Source organism: Bombina bombina, chromosome 2, assembly GCF_027579735.1.
Source record: "Bombina bombina isolate aBomBom1 chromosome 2, aBomBom1.pri, whole genome shotgun sequence".
Lineage (NCBI taxonomy): Eukaryota > Metazoa > Chordata > Amphibia > Anura > Bombinatoridae > Bombina > Bombina bombina.
Window position 1 is genome coordinate 815,439,467 of NC_069500.1, and position 20,992 is coordinate 815,460,458.

The following is a 20,992-nucleotide window of genomic DNA, read 5'->3' on the forward strand; positions in this document are numbered from 1 at the left end:
TTATACTTTCATGATTGAGAGCGTGCAGTTTTAAAACCCTTTCCAATAGACTTACATTATTAAATCGTGCACAGTTTATATGCACACTGAGGCACCAGCTACTACTGAGCATGAGTTTATTGTATACATATGGCTGTGATTGGCTGATAGATGTCACATGATATGGGTTATATGGGAGGAGCAGCAAATTGAAATACATTTTTAAATCTGTCAGAAAAAATTACTTATTTAAAGGGATACTGAACACCATTTTTTCTTTCATGATTCAGGTATAGCATGCAATTTTAAGCAACTTTCTAATTTTACTCCTATTCTTCATTCTCTTGCTATCTTTATTTAAAAAGCAAGAATGTAAAGCTTATAAGCTGGTTCATTTTAGGTTCAGCACCCTGGATAGCCCTTGCTTATTGGTGGCTACATTTAGCAAACCAATAAGCAAGCATAACTCAAGTTCTCAACCAAAAGCTTCACATTCCTGCTTTTTAAATAAAGATGGCAAGAGAACAAAGAAAATGTGATAATAGGAGTAAATTAGAAAAATGCTTAATTGCATTCTCTATCTGAATCATGAGAACATATTTAGGTTTAAGTGTCGCATTAAGTGCTATTGCATATTTTTTTGTTAATGCATTGATTAGGCAATTCTGTATTTAATAGTACTTCAATATTATGTTGACATAGTTATACAATTTAAAAAAAAAAAAGTTTACAAAATATACAGACTTTGGACAAGGAAGAGCAAGTGTTAGCTTTTTGTCACGCTGTTTCTTCTCGTTGTAGAAATTACGGCATCCGCCTCTGACATGAAGCTGTGGACAACCCAAAGGGACAGGGCTGTACAATTAAGGACGGAAGAATCTGGTATGGCTAGTCTGCCTCCTGTTACCATTCACCAGCTATTCCTGGATACAGTTAATAAATATGGTGATTGTGTAGCATTGGCATCCAAGCAAGGCGACCACTGGGTAAAATTTACGTACAAGCAATACTATGAACAGTGCCGAACAGCAGCCAAGGGCTTCATAAAGGTACATAACTAATCTTTGTAATTATCTTACTGTAAACATAATTACGTTCTTTAAAGGGACATAAAACCCCAACATTTTCTTTCAGGATTCGTATAGAACATACAATTTTTAAACAACTTTCCAGTTTACTTCTATTATTAAATTTTCTTGTAATATGTTTAACAGCTGGATGGTAAATTCAGGAGCATGCACGTGTACTGCAGTTGTTTTGCAACAATGTTATACATTTAGCAAGAATACTATATTTCATATAGACATGTGCACACTGCCTATCTAGATATTGCTTCAACAAAGGATAACATTAGAACAAAGCAAATTTTATAATAGAAGTAACTTGGAAACTTTTTTTATAATTGTTTCTCTTTCATGATACAGATAGAGAACATATTTTGGGTGTTCATGTCCCTTTAACTTAGGAGCAAAAATACATGGAAATTCAGAGAGCTCCCCCCCCCCCCCCCCCATATGCTAATAGCTATACAATGGCACAGTGACGTAACAGTTATTTTACAAACTCAGAAAACAAATGGAAATAATGAAGGCCTCACTTCTTATATTAGTTTGATTCTGATTACAGAAATAGGTATTCTAAAGTTTACACTCATGGACATCCAGTATTGTTCAGGGGCGCTATTCATGAATCGGTTGTAATAGTGATTAAAGGGACAGTGCACTGTAAACAGGTTTACCCTTAATATGTTTTAGAATTTAAAATGTATGGGTAATTGATCCTTTATTGTATTTTGTATATGAAATAGCTATTTCTACTAATTGAAACAGCCCGATCAAATGGGCTGAGTCTCTAAATTTAGACCGAATCCTTCTCTCTATACACCATAAAACCAATACATAGGGCCCCCAGAGATTCTATGATGCCTCATTACTATTGCACGGCTGCTGAGGGACTGCTTTTAAGGCAGCTCTTGCCTCGAGATGTATCTCATTAAGGGGAGTTCACTTTTAATGTAATGCTCAGTAAAATTATCTGGTGAGTTTTTGAGAATGTGGCCATTAGAGAGAACGATAGGAAACTAATATTTTAGTATCTGTCTCTTGCACTCCATTTAATACGCTCCAGCAGTAAGATTATTGGGAACACATTAAAGGAGAGAAAACGCACAGTACACTATTAAACTCTTTTTATGGTACATAGGAGTATGAATGTGTCCTATTGATTATGATCCCACACTAATATAGATCACCTTTAACACAAATCAGACATGAGCTGCTTTAAGAGTATAGGGTAACATTAAGTCCCTGTACAAAAAATGCAGATGCTCTACAGGTTAGGAAATTCCCCCCCCCCCCCCCCATCATTTAATTTGTCATTGTACAGACTAGGTTCAGGATGATTGACATCCACAACCTCTGAGATTGTGACCCTCATGCAGGCCTGCAGAGTGTTCAGCTTGGGATCCATTAAAAAGGGGGGGAAAGCATTACAGAAGCAAATGGCCTGAATACTGTTGCTGTGTATATAATCTCTTTCCTACCATACGTCTACTCCCTCATTCTGTCGCTCCATATGCCCCTTACTCTAACTCCTGTTTCATTCTCTTTCACAGCTTGGTCTTGAGCGGTTTCATGGTGTGGGCATCCTTGGATTTAACTCTGCTGAGTGGTTTATTTCTGATGTGGCAGCTATTCTCGCTGGGTAAGGATATCCTTCTGCTACAGCACATATATACACATTTTCAATTTGAGATTTTCTAAAAAATTCTGTGTTAAACCAAAAGACCAGTTATGTGTCAAATTGATCGTACCTGATCACAAGCTGATCATTTTTAATTTAAGGCTATATATGATAATCTAGTGGACTGTTGCTGGAATATACTGACATTTTATACAAAAAGGAAATGTCTGGCTTTAAAACGCTACAGTGTTCTGTTATGTCTGGTATTTAGCATGACTGTTTTTTAATAATCTCTAGGTCAAATACTCCAGTCATTGATTGAACCAGAAAATGGACCTTTGCTCATCACATTCTAACACCTACTTTCATCATTCATACATTTTAAAGGTCTAATGTCCTTGTCCCTGTCTGTTTGTATTTGTTGATGTGCTTCCCCCTTACATAAGCTATTTAAAACATACTTGTGTAAGACAACCCTTGACAATGGATGCAGATTTAAATTTTTTTATTAAAATTCACAAATTAGCTACGTCTCTTGAAGTTGTGTCTGTTGCACAATTTTATAAGTTTATAATGTTTTAAAAATGGTTTCTCTAGAGCATATGGAATCTGTTGATACTTTAACCTAAGGTTTTAACCTGTAACCTACTAGCTAAATTACGTAGATCTAAAACAATAGCCATAAACATTTTGTTCCAGGTTTTTGGTAGTCTGATTGCTTTCAATAAGGGAGGTGCTACTAAACAATTTGAATGGAAAGGGGAGCTAATTGCTTTGTTTTACGTTTTTAAGTCTTGAGTGTGGGGAAATGTATGTAGCTCTGAATGGGCCTTGCTGTGTGTGCTTGTTCATGCGAGCTTGCAACGGCAGTTTAAGAAGAAGCACTCTTAATACCATTGCTTCTGAGCTTCTGGGGTAGTGGATTAAAATTGCCCTGGACTGATTTGAGTGTTGGACAAGCCCTGCTCTTGTGGGATTGGTTGCGTGATAGCAGGGGGCAGCATTGCACAATCAATGATCTGCATAATAAGAGCCTTGTAGTCCAGATAGTGATAAATCTGCAGTGTTTTCTTTGCTCCTGTCAGTCACTGGGGGGGCAGAACCACAGGACAGTCGTCATCCTTGGGGGTCGATTTATCAAAGCTCAGGCGGAGAGGGGCGCAAGTACGCGCCACTGTCCTCAGCTCTCCTCTGGCGGGGAGAATTTACCCAGAGGAATTTACCATTGCACCTGAGCGCTATTTTGCGCTCGCGTGCAATCCCGCCCCTGCCTGCGGGCAGGAGCTGTCATTCTCCTCGGTCGGACTAGACCGCAGAGATTGAATTTCGCCACTGTAGAGTTGGCAAAAGGCTTTAAAAAGCAGCGGTCTGATGACCGCTGCTTGTTAAATCCGGCGTGAAGGTTCTCTTGTGAGAACCTGCAGCCGTAGGGTTTCAAAGGTATTGGTAGGTGCTTGACATCCTTTCTTGTGGCATAAAGAAAGCCCATGTTTGTGCTTCCCCACTGAATGATCACACACAGTGGTATTTACTGTCAGACGGTTGCATATAGCGGATTCCTTTGACTATCTCATAGTTTGCATTCTGTAAAGTTCACACACACTGGTGTCTTTGTTCAGGGCCAAATGCTTTATCTGTAGGGCAAAACTATTTCAACCGTATGATAGGAGAGGAATGCTATGAGCAGCCAAGAGATTGGGGATTAGGCAGAGATAAGATAAAAAGCCATGAAGTTCAGTAACTGGCATAAAAAAGGGATCTAATAAGATAACTACATTTATTAGAAGCTGAAGATAAATCCATGGGACTAAGCACCTTGTAATTGGCAGACATTTCTGTTTTGCTTTAGTATAACCAACCACATATAAACATTTTCCAAACAAGTTAACACCACCTTTGCAGTTTTTCAATAACCGAACTCTCCCTTCCCACCACGTACCTTACTTGGAGGAGCCAGTCCAGGCTTGTTACTATAGTAGACCCTGCTAGCCACTGTCATTGCTGACAAAACTTGTGGTGTTTGGCATTTTATCTGATCCATCTGCTGAGGCCAAGTATGTAGCAACATTAGGCTTGTGCACGTTGAATCCTCAAGATTTGAAAACTCGCAAATTCCAGGGTAAAATGGATGTTAAGGTGGGAATATGTGCTAGACTTAATGATGTATTCAATGCAAAGATTAGCCTTATAATAATATGTAAGGATATAGTGCTGCCATCAAGTGGGCTTGAATAACGTTGTTGCAAAGCTGATGTCATATAGTGCTGTAGACACATGCACACTGCTAAACTTACCTTTCTGCATGTCAACAAAGGATAACAAGAAAATGAAGAAAATTTAATAGAAGTAAAGTTGTTAAAATTCTATGTTCTATCTGAATCATAAAAATAAAAAAGTGGGGTTTTATGTCTCTTAAGGATAGCTACGGTTTCCTCAAAGTCTAATTTTATTGCCTGATTTATATCTGTCCCTAATTGGTCTCAGCAGGGATAGAACGATAACTGGAAAGCTTAAAGGGACAGTCTACAATAGAATTTGTATTGTTTTAAAAGATAGATAATCCCATTATTACCCATTCTTCCGTTTTGCACAACCAACACAGTTATATTAATATACTTTTTACCTCTGATTACCTTGTGTCTAAGCATCTTCTGACAGCCCCCTGATCACATGACATTTTATTGTTTTATCTATTGAGTTGCATTTAGTACGGTGTTGTGCTAACTCTTAAATAACTCCCTGGGCGTGAACACAATGTTATCTATGGCTCACATGAACTATTAGTCTCCTGTTGTGAAAAGCAATTAAAAAAGCATGTGATAAGAGGTGGCCTTCAAGTGCTTAGAGTCTACCTAGGTTTAGTTTCAACTAAGAATTCCAAGAGAACAAAGCACATGATGATAAAAGTAAATTACAAAGTTGATTAAAATTACAAGTCCAATATGAATAATGAAAGTTTATTTTAATTTTGACTAGACTGACCCTTTAATTTCAAGCATGGCAGGGCCTACTACATTATAGAGACCTAGTGGAATCTAGAAAAACAAACATTTTCTGAGTTAAATTACAGGAAAAGGGGACAAAATAATGAAAGTATAATTCAGTTTCCAGTCCCTTTTTTTTTTTTTTTTTTTTAAAAAGTAAATCCAATAGTCTATAAAGTATGTTGTATCACTTGTTATTTATTAAGCAAGCACTGGCAATACTATTAACAATTTTAAAAATAATCTAATATTTATTTTTAAATCAGTTTCACTGAGAATCTGGCGAGTGAAGTGCTGCATTTGTCTTTAGGACTGGATGTGTTGTGTAGAATATACCCATATATTAATTTTTAATTTATTTGGCCCAGTAGTATGTTCCACAATTTTTACTGCACTAAAAATATGGATAGCCCTGGTCTTTTCATAATGCACATAAATCACCTTAATCAAAATGTATCAATAAATCTATGGCCTTGTTTTATTTGTTACAGAGGTTTTGCTGTGGGCATATACACAACAAACTCAGCTGAGGCATGTCATTATGTGGCAGACAACTGCGAAGCCAACATTCTTGTGGTGGAAAACCATAAACAATTGCAGAAAATTCTTCAGGTTGGTACCAGATCGTTCTGGAGATTTGTATAAATATCATAACTTTCAAAATCTGTATCAAAGCTGACAGGCAGCACATGTGCGCTGCTCTGTAATAGATGTGTAAGGTGCTGGCTACAGTCCAGGTTTCAGTGCTCAGCAGGAAGAGAATTAGGGTGAAGTTATGTGGCGCAAAATAAATAACCGGTATTATGCAGAAATTGAGAATTCTATAGGCTGAGAGCTTATAGGACAATGAGGCAATTATACTGCAAATAGACTACTCAGTGTTTTTAAACTCCTGGCCATTGACTAATATGGATTTATAAATAGACGGTGTAAATGGTATTTTCATTATGTATGAAGGAAGTTATGTTGAAATACATTTTCATATATGATTTTATTATAGCTTCAGATCCCAAGCTACGTCTTACAAGCGTAGTTAGTCATTTTTCCATTAAAGTGTGCAGACATCCTAACCTGCAAAAACTCATTTCCGGGAGCCCCCCCCCCCCCCCCCCCCAAATAAAGAGGGATGAAAAAAAATACTGCCAATGTACAAATTGAGAGGACAGTTCTACTCTAACTACCCACAAACACTTAGAGGGACCAACTCGTGAAGGCAGTGTCAGACTACATAGCAAAGCTGTTTGACTACTCAGACACTGGCTGCCTGCAAGATATTTACGCCCCAGAATGCACTGCTGATTGACAGGGAGAGCTCATTGTGCTTGGAGGGAGGGGTGTTCAAGGGGAGAAAAGCACGAAAAAGCACAGGGGAGGTGTGGACAGGATGGGGGTGCTATTGTGAGACAAACACTGCAGAATAAATACTTTAAAATTAAACTCAAGTTAAACACAGGAATTACATTTTCTTTTTGTCATTCTGCAAATGTGTGCCCCCCTGTCTACTGTTTCCGGGATATTTTATGTCCTTTGCGGGTGTCGGAGCCGCTATTTAAATGCGGGAGACTCCCGGACCTTCCGGGAGACTTAGGATGTCTGGGTGTGTCCCCTAATTATAAGGAATAATAAGGAAGATTGTTCTATACAGTTACATAATATATTTGCATTTCTATTATTACTTTTGCATTACCACATTTACCTGTGTCATACCTATGGAATTTGTGGCCAGTGTTCTTAAAGGGCAATTTAAAGTTATTTTTATATGCAGAGGTTCTTTTGTAAGTTGTTGCTTACATTAAATATCATATATAAATATAAAGTGCTTTTGTATAAACCTTATTCATGCATAAATTATTTTTACCCCGTTTTAAATAAACCCTTCAAATGCATGAAAATTATTAGTTTAATATCCCTTGCTTGAGGGAAAACATATTTGTCCGTACTGATTTCTTGCTAAACAGTTTGAATTCTTTATTCCAGGTGCAAGACCAGCTGCCTCACCTCAAGGCAATTATCCAGTACAAGGATGAGTTGAAGGAAAAGAAGCCAAACCTGTACACGGTAAATCATTTGACCTTGCTCTACCCAACCAAAGCCGAAAATTGCAAGTTATTTATCTGCTTGGCACAATTTATAACTTCTTTATTTTTTCCTGAGCAACCAATGAACGTCCTTGGTTTTTGCTTTCCTTGCTGCTAATATTATGATCCTTTAACATGTGTGATTACTAAATATACTTTTTACCATTATTTATTTATTCTTTTCCCCCTGAGACTCCAAGCAACAGAATCTAAGTGCTTTCTCTGTATCTCTGTAGTGGGCTGAGTTTATGCAATTGGGAAAAGAGGTTTCAGATTCTGAACTGGACCAGATAATCTCATCTCAAAAGCCCAACCAGTGCTGCACACTGATCTACACATCTGGGACAACAGGTCAACCCAAAGGAGTCATGTTGAGTCATGATAATGTAAGTTAACCACGTTCTGATATACATTTCTTAAAAAAGCTTGTGTAACACATCTATTTGAGAGATCCAATGTTGAGTCCTAGATCTAGCTTTAAAGAGACAGTCTAGTCAAAATTAAACTTTCATGATTCCGATACGGCATGCAATTTTAAACAACTTTCCAATTCACTTGTATCATCAAATTTGCTTTGTTCTCTTGGTGTTATTTGTTGAAAGCTAAATCTAGGTAGGCTGCCTCTCGTCTGAATACATTTGACATTTTTTAACAGCTAGACATTGCTAGCTCATGTGTACCATATAGATAACATTGTGCTCAGTTCCGTGGAGCTATTTATGAGTCAGCAATGATTGGCAAAAATGCAAGGCTGTCAAAAGAGGCTTAGATAAAAGGTAATCGTGGTAAAAAGTATATTAATATAACAGTGTTGGTTATGCAAAACTGGGTAATGGATAATAAAGGGATTATCTATCTTTCTTTTTAAAGACATGATAAATCCACAGATTTCATCCTTGTGGGATTATGCCTCCTGGTCAGCAGGAGGAGGCAAAGAGCACCACAGCAGAGCTGTTATATAGCTCCTTCCTTCCCTCCCACCCCAGTCATTCTCTTTACTTACGTTGGTGATAGGAAGAGGTAAAGTGAGGTGTTAGATTCTTCAATCAAGAGTTTATTTTTAAAGTAGTGCCAGAGTGTGCTGCTTTATTTTAGGGTGTAGCCGTAGTCCATGTCAGTCTCTACAGTAGAGCTATTGGTGGCTTTAAAGCAATGGGAACTGGTGGGACATAATTCTCACTGCGTCTCCCATACTGTGATGCTGCCCTTCTTATTATGGCCTAAGCAAGAACTAACTCAGGCCATATCTTTTTCCACAGGGCCATAGAAGGGAAAGGACCTCTTAAACCTGTTGGAGCTGTCCTGCTGTCGGACAGCATCGAGGTAAGTGCAGTCTTTATTATTCTGGGGCATATTCAATGGACTCGGAGGACTTTGCACTTAATGGTTTATATATATAATTTTTTTTATATTTTTTTGGGAACATAGGCTCCTTATGTATGGAGGGATCCACTGCAAGACATCATTTGTAAGGCGTTGGACTAGCTTGGGGCTTAGGTTATTTACACTTAACTGACAAGCTTTGTAAGTTTTTACTGCCCACGAAGGGCAGGGCTAATTTTCGCGGTTTGTACAGTCACTGGGCTAGCTTGGGGCTTCGGTTATTTTATTCACACTTAACCAACACGAAGGGCGGGGCTAATTTTTGCACGCTTCAATCTCTTGAGATACCGCGCAGTGTATGTGATGGTCTCTGCTGCAATTACGTATCTGGCAGATGTTCCCTAAGTTATAGAGGAAATCCGGACTCAGCGATAGAGTAAAGGTCCGACATCTAAGATATCCGGACGTCGGGCATTACGCTAGAACTGCATGGTTGTGTAAGCAAGTGGTTGCTAGCGTTCTGGAACCAGACTTGTATCTTGCTGGAAAGAGAGGTCTGCAGACCGGGTGGCAGGCGCCTCAGCAGAGCTGTTGAGGCGAAGAGGTGTTATGTTTTTTTTCTTGTGGTCAAAAATATTTAAAAGGGAAGCATTGTTAACCAGCTTAGTAAAGTAGTGGGTTTACTATTTAAAGGCACAGTATCCTGTTTTTCAGGATTCTTCAAATGGCCAGTTTCTAGTAGAATTTTCGTTTTTGCACACTCTTGGTTTTTCAATACAGTAAGAGAGTGGTGGGGTCAAAAATTTAAAGGGCCAGTATAATTTAAAAGGCCAGTTTATATGTTTTATTTTCTGCATCATGGATTTAGAAGATGTCCAGAATGTTACTTGTGCCATGTGTTTGAATGCCAATGTGGAACCTCCTGTTTTTGTCCCTCATGCATTATGGCTTTAAGCTATAGAAAAAAAAATTGTCTAAGGCGAATGATTCTCAGGAGTCTAACGATGAGATGCAGAGTATGCCACAGCTTTCTCCCCAAGCGTCAGCCCTTAACGCCCGCTCAAGCAGTGCCCTGTACTTCTCACGTTTCTGCTGCAGTTACGTTTAAGGACATTGCTGCAGTTATGTCTTCTACACTTTCTGATGTGTTATCTGCCTTTCATATACTTCAAGGTAAATGTAAAAGGAAGGACAACTACGTAGTCAATGAAGTTTCTGATCCTATGGTGGCAGTTTCGGACGTACCCTCCCAGGGCTCTGAGTTGGGGGGTATGGAGGTCCTATCGGAAGGAGAAATTTCTGACTCAGAAAGTTCTTCACCTTTGACTGATTCAGAAGTGGTTTCTTTCAGGTTTAAACTAGAACACCTCCGCTTGTTACTCAAGGAGGTCTTAGTGACTATGGACGACTGTGATTCCATGGTAGGTGTTGTTCCTGAGAAATTGAGTAAGTTAGACAGATACTTAGAAGTTCCTTCTTACTCAGATGTTTTTCCAGTTCCCAAGCGAACTACGGAGATTATTTCTAAGGAGTGGGAGAGACCAGGTATTCCTTTTTCTCCTCCCATTTTCAGGACGATGTTTCCTATAGCTGACGCTGTCAAAGAATCTTGGCTGACGGTTCCTAAGGTGGAGGGGGCTATTTCCACCCTGGCTAAACGAACTACTATTCCTATTGAGGATAGTTGTGCTTTTAAAGATCCTATGGATAAGAAGTTGGAAGGTCTACTTAAAAAGATCTATGTTCACCAGGGTTTGCTATTGCAACCGGCTGCATGCATTGTTACGGTCACTAGTGCGGCAGCTTATTAGTTTGATGCTCTTGCGGAGTCCCTTAAGACTGAGACTTCTTTGGAAGAATTCCAGGATTAGATTAAAGCTCTTAAATTAGCTAATTCTTTTATTACTAATGCTTCTCTGCAGATTACTAAATTGGCCGCTAAGAGCTCAGGTTTTTCTATCCTAGCCTGCAGGGCCTTATGGTTGAAACCTTGGTCTGCGGACGCATCATCCAAGTCTAAATTTCTGGCTATTCCTGTTTGGACCTGGCTTGAAGGAAATTATCTCTGACATCACGGGAGGCAAGGATAAAAGAACCAAACAGAAAGGTTAGCAAAGTAATTTCTTCTGTTATGTGTGATCAGTCCACGGGTCATCATTACTTCTGGGATATAACTCCTCCCCAACAGGAAATGCAAGAGGATTCACCCAGCAGAGCTGCATATAGCTCCTCCCCTCTACGTCAGTCCCAGTCATTCTCTTGCACCCAACGACTAGATAGGATGTGTGAGAGGACTATGGTGATTATACTTAGTTTTTATGACTTCAATCAAAAGTTTGTTATTTTAAAATAGCACCGGAGCGTGTTATTACTTCTCTGGCAGAGTTTGAGGAAGAATCTGTCAGAGTTTTTTACTATGATTTTAACCGGAGTAGTTAAGATCATATTGCTGTTCTCGGCCATCTGAGGGAGGTAAAGGCTTCAGATCAGGGGACAGCGGGCAGAGGAATCTGCATTGAGGTATGTAGCAGTTTTTATTTTCTGAATGGAATTGATGAGAAAATCCTGCCATACCGTTAAAATGACATGTATGTATCAGTATTCTGGGGATGGTATTTCACTGGAACTACTCTGTTAAAGGTCACTAATCCTTTTTAATAACTATTTATCATGTTAAACGTTTTTGCTGGAATGTAGAATCGTTTACATTGCTGAGGTACTGTGTGAATAAATATTTGGGCATTATTTTCCACTTGGCAGTTTTTTTTTTTTTTTTTTTTTTTTTGGTTTTTTTGTGACAGTTTCGTTTCTCTTCACTGCTGTGTGGGAGAGGGAGGGGCCGTTTTGGCGCTCTTTGCTACGCATCAAAAAATACCAGTCAGTTACTTTTATTTTTCCTGCATGATCCGGTTCATCTCTGATAGATCTCAGGGGTCTTCAAACTTCTTTGAAGGGAGGTAAATTCTCTCAGCAGAGCTGTGAGAATTCTTATAGTGACTGTGAATAAAAACGTTGCTTTGTATTTTTTATGTCAAATTTAATTATTGTTATTTTACTAATGGGAACAAACCTTTGCTAAAAGTTTTGTTGTTTTAAAGTTTGATGCTATAACTGTTTTTCAGTTCACTATTTCAACTGTCATTTAATCGTTAGTACCTCTTTGAGGCACAGTACGTTTTTTGCTAAAAAAGATTATAACCAAGTTGTAAGTTTTTTGCTAGTGTGTTAAACATGTCTGACTCAGAGGAAGATATCTGTGTCATTTGTTCCAATGCCAAGGTGGAGCCCAATAGAAATTTATGTACTAACTGTATTGATGCTACTTTAAATAAAAGTCAATCTGTACAATGTGAACAAATTTCACCAAACAGCGAGGGGAGAGTTATGCCGACTAACTCGCCTCACGCGGCAGTACCTGCATCTCCCGCCCGGGAGGTGCGTGATATTTTGGCGCCTAGTACATCTGGGCGGCCATTACAGATAACATTACAAGATATGGCTACTGTTATGACTGAAGTTTTGTCTAAATTACCAGAACTAAGAGGCAAGCGTGATCACTCTGGGGTGAGAACAGAGTGCGCTGACAATGCTAGGGCCATGTCTGATACTGCGTCACAGCTCGCAGAGCATGAGGACGGAGAGCTTCATTCTGTGGGTGACGGTTCTGATCCAAACAGATTGGACTCAGATATTTCAAATTTTAAATTTAAATTGGAGAACCTCCGTGTATTACTAGGGGAGGTCTTAGCAGCTCTCAACGATTGTAACACCGTTGCAATACCAGAGAAACTGTGTAGGTTGGATAAATACTTTGCGGTACCGGCGAGTACTGACGTTTTTCCTATACCTAAGAGACTAACTGAAATTGTTACTAAGGAGTGGGATAGACCCGGTGTGCCGTTCTCACCCCCTCCAATATTTAGAAAGATGTTTCCAATAGACGCCACCACTCGGGACTTATGGCAAACGGTCCCCAAGGTGGAGGGAGCAGTTTCTACTTTAGCTAAGCGTACCACTATCCCGGTGGAGGATAGCTGTGCTTTCTCAGATCCAATGGATAAAAAATTAGAGGGTTACCTTAAGAAAATGTTTGTTCAACAAGGTTTTATATTACAACCCCTTGCATGTATCGCGCCGATTACGGCTGCGGCAGCATTTTGGATTGAGTCGCTTGAAGAGAACCTTAGTTCATCTACGCTAGACGACATTACGGACAGGCTTAGAGTCCTTAAACTAGCTAATTCCTTCATTTCGGAGGCCGTAGTACATTTAACCAAACTTACGGCTAAGAACTCAGGATTCGCCATACAGGCACGTAGGGCGCTGTGGCTAAAATCCTGGTCAGCTGATGTTACTTCTAAGTCCAAATTACTTAATATACCTTTCAAGGGGCAGTCTTTATTTGGGCCCGGTTTGAAAGAGATTATCGCTGACATTACAGGAGGTAAGGGCCACGCCCTACCTCAAGACAAAGCCAAAGCTAAGGCTAGACAGTCTAATTTTCGTCCCTTTCGGAACTTTAAAACAGGAGCAGCATCAACCTCCACTGCACCAAAGCAGGAAGGAGCTGTTGCTCGTTACAGGCAAGGCTGGAAGCCTAACCAGTCCTGGAACAAGAGCAAGCAGGCCAGGAAACCTGCTGCTGCCCCAAAGACAGCATGAACCGAGAGCCCCCGATCCGGGACCGGATCTAGTGGGGGGCAGACTCTCTCTCTTCGCCCAGGCCTGGGCAAGAGATGTTCAGGATCCCTGGGCTCTAGAGATCATATCGCAGGGATACCTTCTAGACTTCAAATTATCTCCCCCAAGAGGGAGATTTCATCTGTCAAGGTTGTCAACAAACCAGATAAAGAAAGAAGCGTTTCTACGCTGCGTACAAGATCTGTTATTAATGGGAGTGATCCATCCGGTTCCGCGGTCGGAACAAGGACAAGGGTTCTACTCAAACCTGTTTGTGGTTCCCAAAAAAGAGGGAACTTTCAGGCCAATCTTAGATTTAAAGACTCTAAACAAATTCCTAAGAGTTCCATCGTTCAAAATGGAAACTATTCGGACAATCTTACCCATGATCCAAGAGGGTCAGTACATGACCACAGTGGATTTAAAGGATGCTTACCTTCACATACCGATCCACAAAGATCATCACCGGTATCTAAGGTTTGCCTTCTTAGACAGGCACTACCAGTTTGTAGCTCTTCCATTCGGATTGGCTACGGCTCCAAGAATCTTCACAAAGGTTCTGGGTGCCCTTCTAGCGGTACTAAGACCGCGAGGGATTTCGGTAGCTCCGTACCTAGACGACATTCTAATTCAAGCTTCAAGCTTTCAAACTGCCAAGTCTCATACAGAGTTAGTTCTGGCATTTCTAAGGTCGCATGGATGGAAAGTGAACGAAAAGAAGAGTTCTCTCTTTCCTCTCACAAGAGTTCCATTCTTGGGGACTCTTATAGATTCTGTAGAAATGAAGATTTACCTGACAGAAGACAGGTTAACAAAGCTTCAAATGCATGCCGCGTCCTTCATTCCATTCAACACCCGTCAGTAGCTCAATGCATGGAGGTGATCGGCTTAATGGTAGCGGCAATGGACATAGTACCTTTTGCACGCCTACACCTCAGACCGCTGCAATTATGCATGCTAAGTCAGTGGAATGGGGATTACTCAGATTTGTCCCCTACTCTGAATCTGAATCAAGAGACCAGAAATTCTCTTCTATGGTGGCTTTATCGGCCACACCTGTCCAGGGGGATGCCGTTCAGCAGGCCAGACTGGACAATTGTAACAACAGACGCCAGCCTACTAGGTTGGGGCGCTGTCTGGAATTCTCTGAAGGCTCAGGGACTATGGAATCAGGAGGAGAGTCTCCTACCAATAAACATTCTGGAATTGAGAGCAGTTCTCAATGCCCTTCTGGCTTGGCCCCAGTTAACAACTCGGGGGTTCATCAGGTTTCAGTCGGACAACATCACGACTGTAGCTTACATCAACCATCAGGGAGGGACAAGAAGCTCCCTAGCAATGATGGAAGTATCAAAGATAATTCGCTGGGCAGAGTCTCACTCTTGCCACCTGTCAGCAATCCACATCCCGGGAGTGGAGAACTGGGAGGCGGATTTCTTGAGTCGCCAGACTTTTCATCCGGGGGAGTGGGAACTTCATCCGGAGGTCTTTGCCCAAATACTTCGACGTTGGGGCAAACCAGAGATAGATCTCATGGCGTCTCGCCAGAACGCCAAACTTCCTCGCTACGGGTCCAGATCCAGGGATCCGGGAGCAGTTCTGATAGATGCTTTGACAGCACCTTGGAACTTCAGGATGGCTTATGTGTTTCCACCCTTCCCGCTGCTTCCTCGATTGATTGCCAAAATCAAACAGGAGAGAGCATCAGTAATTCTAATAGCACCTGCATGGCCACGCAGGACTTGGTATGCAGATCTAGTGGACATGTCATCCTGTCCGCCTTGGTCTCTACCTCTAAGACAGGACCTTCTGATACAGGGTCCATTCAAACATCAAAATCTAACTTCTCTGAAGCTGACTGCTTGGAAATTGAACGCTTGATTTTATCAAAACGTGGTTTTTCTGAGTCGGTTATTGATACCCTAATTCAGGCTAGGAAGCCTGTTACCAGAAGGATTTACCATAAAATATGGCGGAAATACCTATACTGGTGCGAATCCAAAGGTTACTCCTGGAGTAAGGTTAGGATCGCTAGGATACTGTCTTTTCTACAAGAAGGTTTAGAAAAGGGTTTATCAGCTAGTTCATTAAAGGGACAGATTTCAGCTCTGTCCATCTTGTTACACAGACGTCTGTCAGAAAATCCAGACGTCCAGTCCTTTTGTCAGGCTTTAGCTAGGATCAAGCCTGTGTTTAAAGCTGTTGCTCCACCATGGAGTTTAAACTTAGTTCTTAACGTTTTACAGGGTGTTCCGTTTGAACCCCTTCATTCCATTGATATAAAAATGTTATCTTGGAAAGTTCTGTTTTTAATGGCTATTTCCTCGGCTCGAAGAGTCTCTGAGTTATCAGCCTTACATTGTGATTCCCCTTATCTGATTTTTCACTCAGACAAGGTAGTTCTGCGTACTAAACCTGGGTTCTTACCTAAGGTAGTCACTAACAGGAACATCAATCAAGAGATTGTTGTCCCATCCTTGTGTCCAAATCCTTCTTCAAAGAAGGAACGTCTTTTACACAATCTGGATGTAGTTCGTGCCCTCAAGTTCTACTTGCAGGCAACTAAAGATTTTCGCCAAACTTCTTCCTTGTTTGTCGTTTACTCTGGACAGAGGAGAGGTCAAAAAGCTTCTGCTACCTCTCTCTCTTTTTGGCTTCGTAGCATAATACGTTTAGCCTATGAGACTGCTGGACAGCAGCCTCCTGAAAGAATTACAGCTCACTCCACTAGAGCTGTGGCTTCCACTTGGGCCTTTAAGAATGAGGCCTCTGTTGAACAGATTTGCAAGGCTGCAACTTGGTCTTCACTTCATACTTTTTCCAAATTTTACAAATTTGACACTTTTGCTTCTTCGGAGGCTATTTTTGGGAGAAAGGTTCTTCAGGCAGTGGTTCCTTCTGTATAATGAGCCTGCCTTTCCCTCCCGTCATCCGTGTACTTTTGCTTTGGTATTGGTATCCCAGAAGTAATGATGACCCGTGGACTGATCACACATAACAGAAGAAAACATAATTTATGCTTACCTGATAAATTCCTTTCTTCTGTTGTGTGATCAGTCCACGGCCCGCCCTGTTTTTAAGGCAGGTAAATATCTTTTAAATTATACTCCAGTCACCACTTCACCCTTGGTTACTCCTTTCTCGTTGATTCTTGGTCGAATGACTGGGACTGACGTAGAGGGGAGGAGCTATATGCAGCTCTGCTGGGTGAATCCTCTTGCATTTCCTGTTGGGGAGGAGTTATATCCCAGAAGTAATGATGACCCGTGGACTGATCACACAACAGAAGAAAGGAATTTATCAGGTAAGCATAAATTATGTTTTTCGTTCCTTTCGAAATTTCAAGGGAAACTCCTTTACTTCTTCCTCTAAGCAGGAAGGAAACTATTCACAATCCAAGTCTACCTGGAGACCCAACCAATCGTGGAACAAGGGTAAACAATCCAAGAAGCCGGCTGCAGCTTGCAAGTCAGCATTAAGGGTTTGCCCCCGATCCGGGATCGGATCTGGTAGGGGCAGGCTTTCCTTCATTCAGGCTTGGGTGCGAGATGTTCAGGATCCCTGGGCTATAGAAATGGTGTCTCGGGGATACAAACTGGAGTTCTGAAATTCTTTTCCCCCAAGGAAGATTCCTCATTTCAAGATTATCTGCAGACCAAATAAAGAGAGAGGCGTTCTTACATTGTGTGAGACTTCTCTTCCATGGGAGTAATTTGTCCTGTTCCAATACAGGGAGAGGGTTTTTATTCAAATCTGTTTATAGTTCCCAAAAAGGAGGGAACCTTCAGGCCTATATTAGATCTCAAGAGTCTAAACAAGCTTCTCAAAGTTCCATCTTTCAAGATGGAAACTATTCGTACCATTCTTCCATTGATTTAGGAGGGTCAATTTATGAAAGTGGACCTAAAGGATGCATATCTTCATGTTCCTATCCACAGATCATCACAAGTACCTGAGGTTTGCCTTTCTGGACAAACATTTTCAGTTCGTGGCTCTTCCTTTCGGTCTGGCCACGGCGCCCAGAATTTTCACAAAGGTCCTGGGTTCTCTGCTGGCGGGGCATTGCAGTGGCGCCTTATCTGGATGATATTCTAATCCAGGCGTCATCCTATCGGCAAACAAGGTCCCATACCGACATGTGCTATCCTTCCTGAGAACTCACGGGTGGAAGGTAAATCTGGAGAAGAGTTACTTAATTCTGCAGACAAGGGTATCCTCCTTGGGAACTCTAATCGACTCGATATCTATGATTTCCTGATCCCTGTCAGAAAAATTCTCAAAGATTCTGAATACATGTCAAACCCTTCAGTTCACTTCTCGGCCATCAGTGGCTCTGTGCATGGAGGTAATCGGATTGATGGTGGCGACAATGGACATCATTCAGTTTGCTCGGTTTCACCTCAGGCCTCTGCGGTTAAGCATGCTCAGGCAGTGGAATGGAGATTATACAGATTTGTCTCCTCAAATAACTCTAGAACAGGAGACGAGGGACTCTCTTCAATGGTGGTTGTCTCTGGATCATCTATCCCAGGGGACGTGCTTTCGCAGACCTTCATGGGTAATTGTGACAACGGACGCCAGCCTTTTAGGATGGGGAGCAGTTTGGGGCTCCTTAAAGGCTCAGGGAGTGTGGACTGAGGCAGTGTGGACTCAGGCAGAGTCTCTACCCATCAATATCCTAGAGCTGAGGGCGCTATTCAATGCTCTTCGAGCCTGGCCTCAGTTGGCTGTTGCTCAATTCATCAGATTCCAGTCGGACAACATTACGACAGTGGCTTACATCAATCATCAGGGAGGAACGAGGAGTTCCTTGGCAATGACTGAAGTATCCAAGATAATCCGGTGGACGGAGGCCCATTGTTGCCATCTGTCAGCGATCCATATGCCAGGGGTGGAAAACTGGGAGGCGGATTTTCTGAGCAGACAAACCTTTCATCCGGTAGAGTGGGAACTTCATCCGGAAATATATTCCATTCTGATTCTCAAATGGGGTCGGCCGGAATTGATCTCATGGCATCTCGTCAGAATGCCAAGCTCCCGAGATACGGGTCCAGGGATCCCCAGGCCGAACTGATAGATGCGTTGGCAGTTCCTTGGTCCTTCAACCTAGCATATCTGTTCCCCCCCCCCCCCCGTTTGCTGCTCTTCCCCGGGTTATTGCTCGAATCAAACAAGAGAGGGCATCAGTGGCCTCGCAGGATTTGGTATGCCGATCTGGTGGACATGTCCTCTCTGCCACCTTGGACACTTACGTTGAGGAAGGAACTTCTTATTCAGGGGCCCTTCACCCAAATCTAGTTTCTCTGAAGCTGACTGTTTGGAGATTGAACGCTTAATCCTATCCAAGCGCAGTTTCTCTGATTCAGTAATAGACACCTTAATTCAGGCACGTAAGCCTGTAACTAGGAAGATTTACCATAAGATATGGCTTTATTGGTGTGAATCCAAGGGCTAATCGTGGACTAGTTAGGATTCCCAGAATTTTCTTTTCTCCAAGAAGGATTGGAGAAGGGTTTATCAGCGAGTTCCCTAAAGGGTCAGATCTCCGCTTTATCTATTTTGTTACTCAAGCGTCTGGCAGATGTCCCAGATGTTCAATCCTTTTGTCAGGCTTTGACTAGAATCAGGCCTGTGTTTAAACCAATTGCTCCTTCATGGAGTTTGAATTTAGTTCTTAGAAGTTCTTCAAGGGGTTCCGTTTGAACCTATGCATTCCGTAGATATTAAGTTGTTGTCTTGGAAAGTTTTATTTCTTGTTGCCATTTCTTCTTCTCGAAGAGTGTCTGAGCTTTCGGCATTACAATATAATTCACCTTACCTGATTTTTCATTCGGATAAGGTGGTGTTGTGTACTAAACTTGGTTTTCTTCCTAGGTTGTTTCAGACAAGAAGATTAATCAGGAGATTGTTGTTCCTTCCTTGTGCCCTAATCCTTCTCCGAAAGAAAGGCTTCTGCATAATTTGGACTTAGTCCATGCTTTAAAGTTCTACTTACAAGCAACTAAGGCTTTTAGTTAGTCTTCTCTGTTTGTAATTTTCTCAGGAAAATGTAAGGGTCAGAAAGCTACGGCTACCTCTTTCTTTTTGGTTGAGGAGTATCATCCATTTTGCATATGAGACTGCTGGACAGCAGCCTCCTGAAAGAGTTATTGCTCATTCCACTAGGGCGGTTGCTTCCTCTTGGGCATTCAAAAATGAGGCTTCAGTTGAGCAGATTTGCAAGGCTGCTTACTTGGTCTTCTCTTCACACTTTTTCTAAATTTTACAAATTTGATACCTTCGGCTGAGGCTGTTTTTGGGAGAAAGGTTCTTCAAGCAGTGGTGCCTTCCGTTTAGGTTCCCTGTCTTGTCCCTTCCTTTTTCATCCGTGTTCTCTAGCTTTGGTATTATATCCCACAAGTAAGGATGAAATCCGTGGACTCGTGTCTTTAAAAAGAAAATTTATGCTTACCTGATAAATTTCTTTTTCGACATGAGTCCACGGCCCGCCCTGTTCTATGAGACAGGTTATTAATTTGTTAAACTTCACACACCTCTGCACCTTGGCTTTTCCTTTCTCTTCCTAACTTTGGTTGAATGACTGGAGTGGGAGGGAAGGGAGGAGCTATATAACAGCTCTGCTGTGGTGCTCTTTGCCGCCTCCTGCTGACCAGGAGGCGTAATCCCACAAGTAAGGATGAAATCCGTGGACTCATCGTGTCTAAAAAGAAACAAATTTATCAGGTAAGCATAAATTTTCTTTTTTAAACAATAACAATTCTTAAGCATATTAGAGTGCTTTAGCCCTCTAAGAGGAAGTTAAAGAGGGCTCTCAGATTGTTTTGTGAGACTAAAGTGGTAAAGAACTAGGTAAGAATATAATATACTCTACCTTACACATTTCTAGTTTGTGATAGGACATTCAGTAGAAGGTAATTATGTGTTGAAACAACCCGGTACTTTCTTAATTCTATCCTTCCCTTTTTCAGATTACGTGGACTGCAGCAGCTGCTGGTAAAACAGTACGGCTTAAAGAAGCTACAGATATACAGGAAGTTGTTGTCAGCTATCTGCCTTTGAGTCATGTTGCAGCACAAATGATTGATATATGGCTAACCATGAAGTATGGAGGTGCCACTTACTTTGCACAGCCAGATGCACTAAAGGTAATCCGCTCATCTTTTTAGTGATCATCTGCTTTTGTAAAATGCAGTCCTGATTATGAAATCTCTTTATAATCTTTCCATAGTGGTCACCCCTGTAACTTCTTTTTCTGTAAATTACTTT

The 20,992-nt window shown here is 41.2% G+C and overlaps 1 protein-coding gene across 2 annotated transcripts in view; it reads left to right on the forward strand.

The window, feature by feature from the left end:
- ACSBG2 (acyl-CoA synthetase bubblegum family member 2) overlaps positions 1–20,992 on the forward strand; it is an 81,479-nt gene that overhangs the window by 39,585 nt on the left and 20,902 nt on the right. For both annotated transcript variants that reach the window (XM_053703059.1, XM_053703058.1), the window contains exons 4-9: positions 781–1,028; positions 2,594–2,682; positions 6,137–6,257; positions 7,623–7,703; positions 7,960–8,109; positions 20,695–20,871. In XM_053703059.1, coding sequence (XP_053559034.1) covers positions 781–1,028; positions 2,594–2,682; positions 6,137–6,257; positions 7,623–7,703; positions 7,960–8,109; positions 20,695–20,871 — 866 coding nt within the window. The remainder of the gene's footprint in view (positions 1–780; positions 1,029–2,593; positions 2,683–6,136; positions 6,258–7,622; positions 7,704–7,959; positions 8,110–20,694; positions 20,872–20,992) is intronic.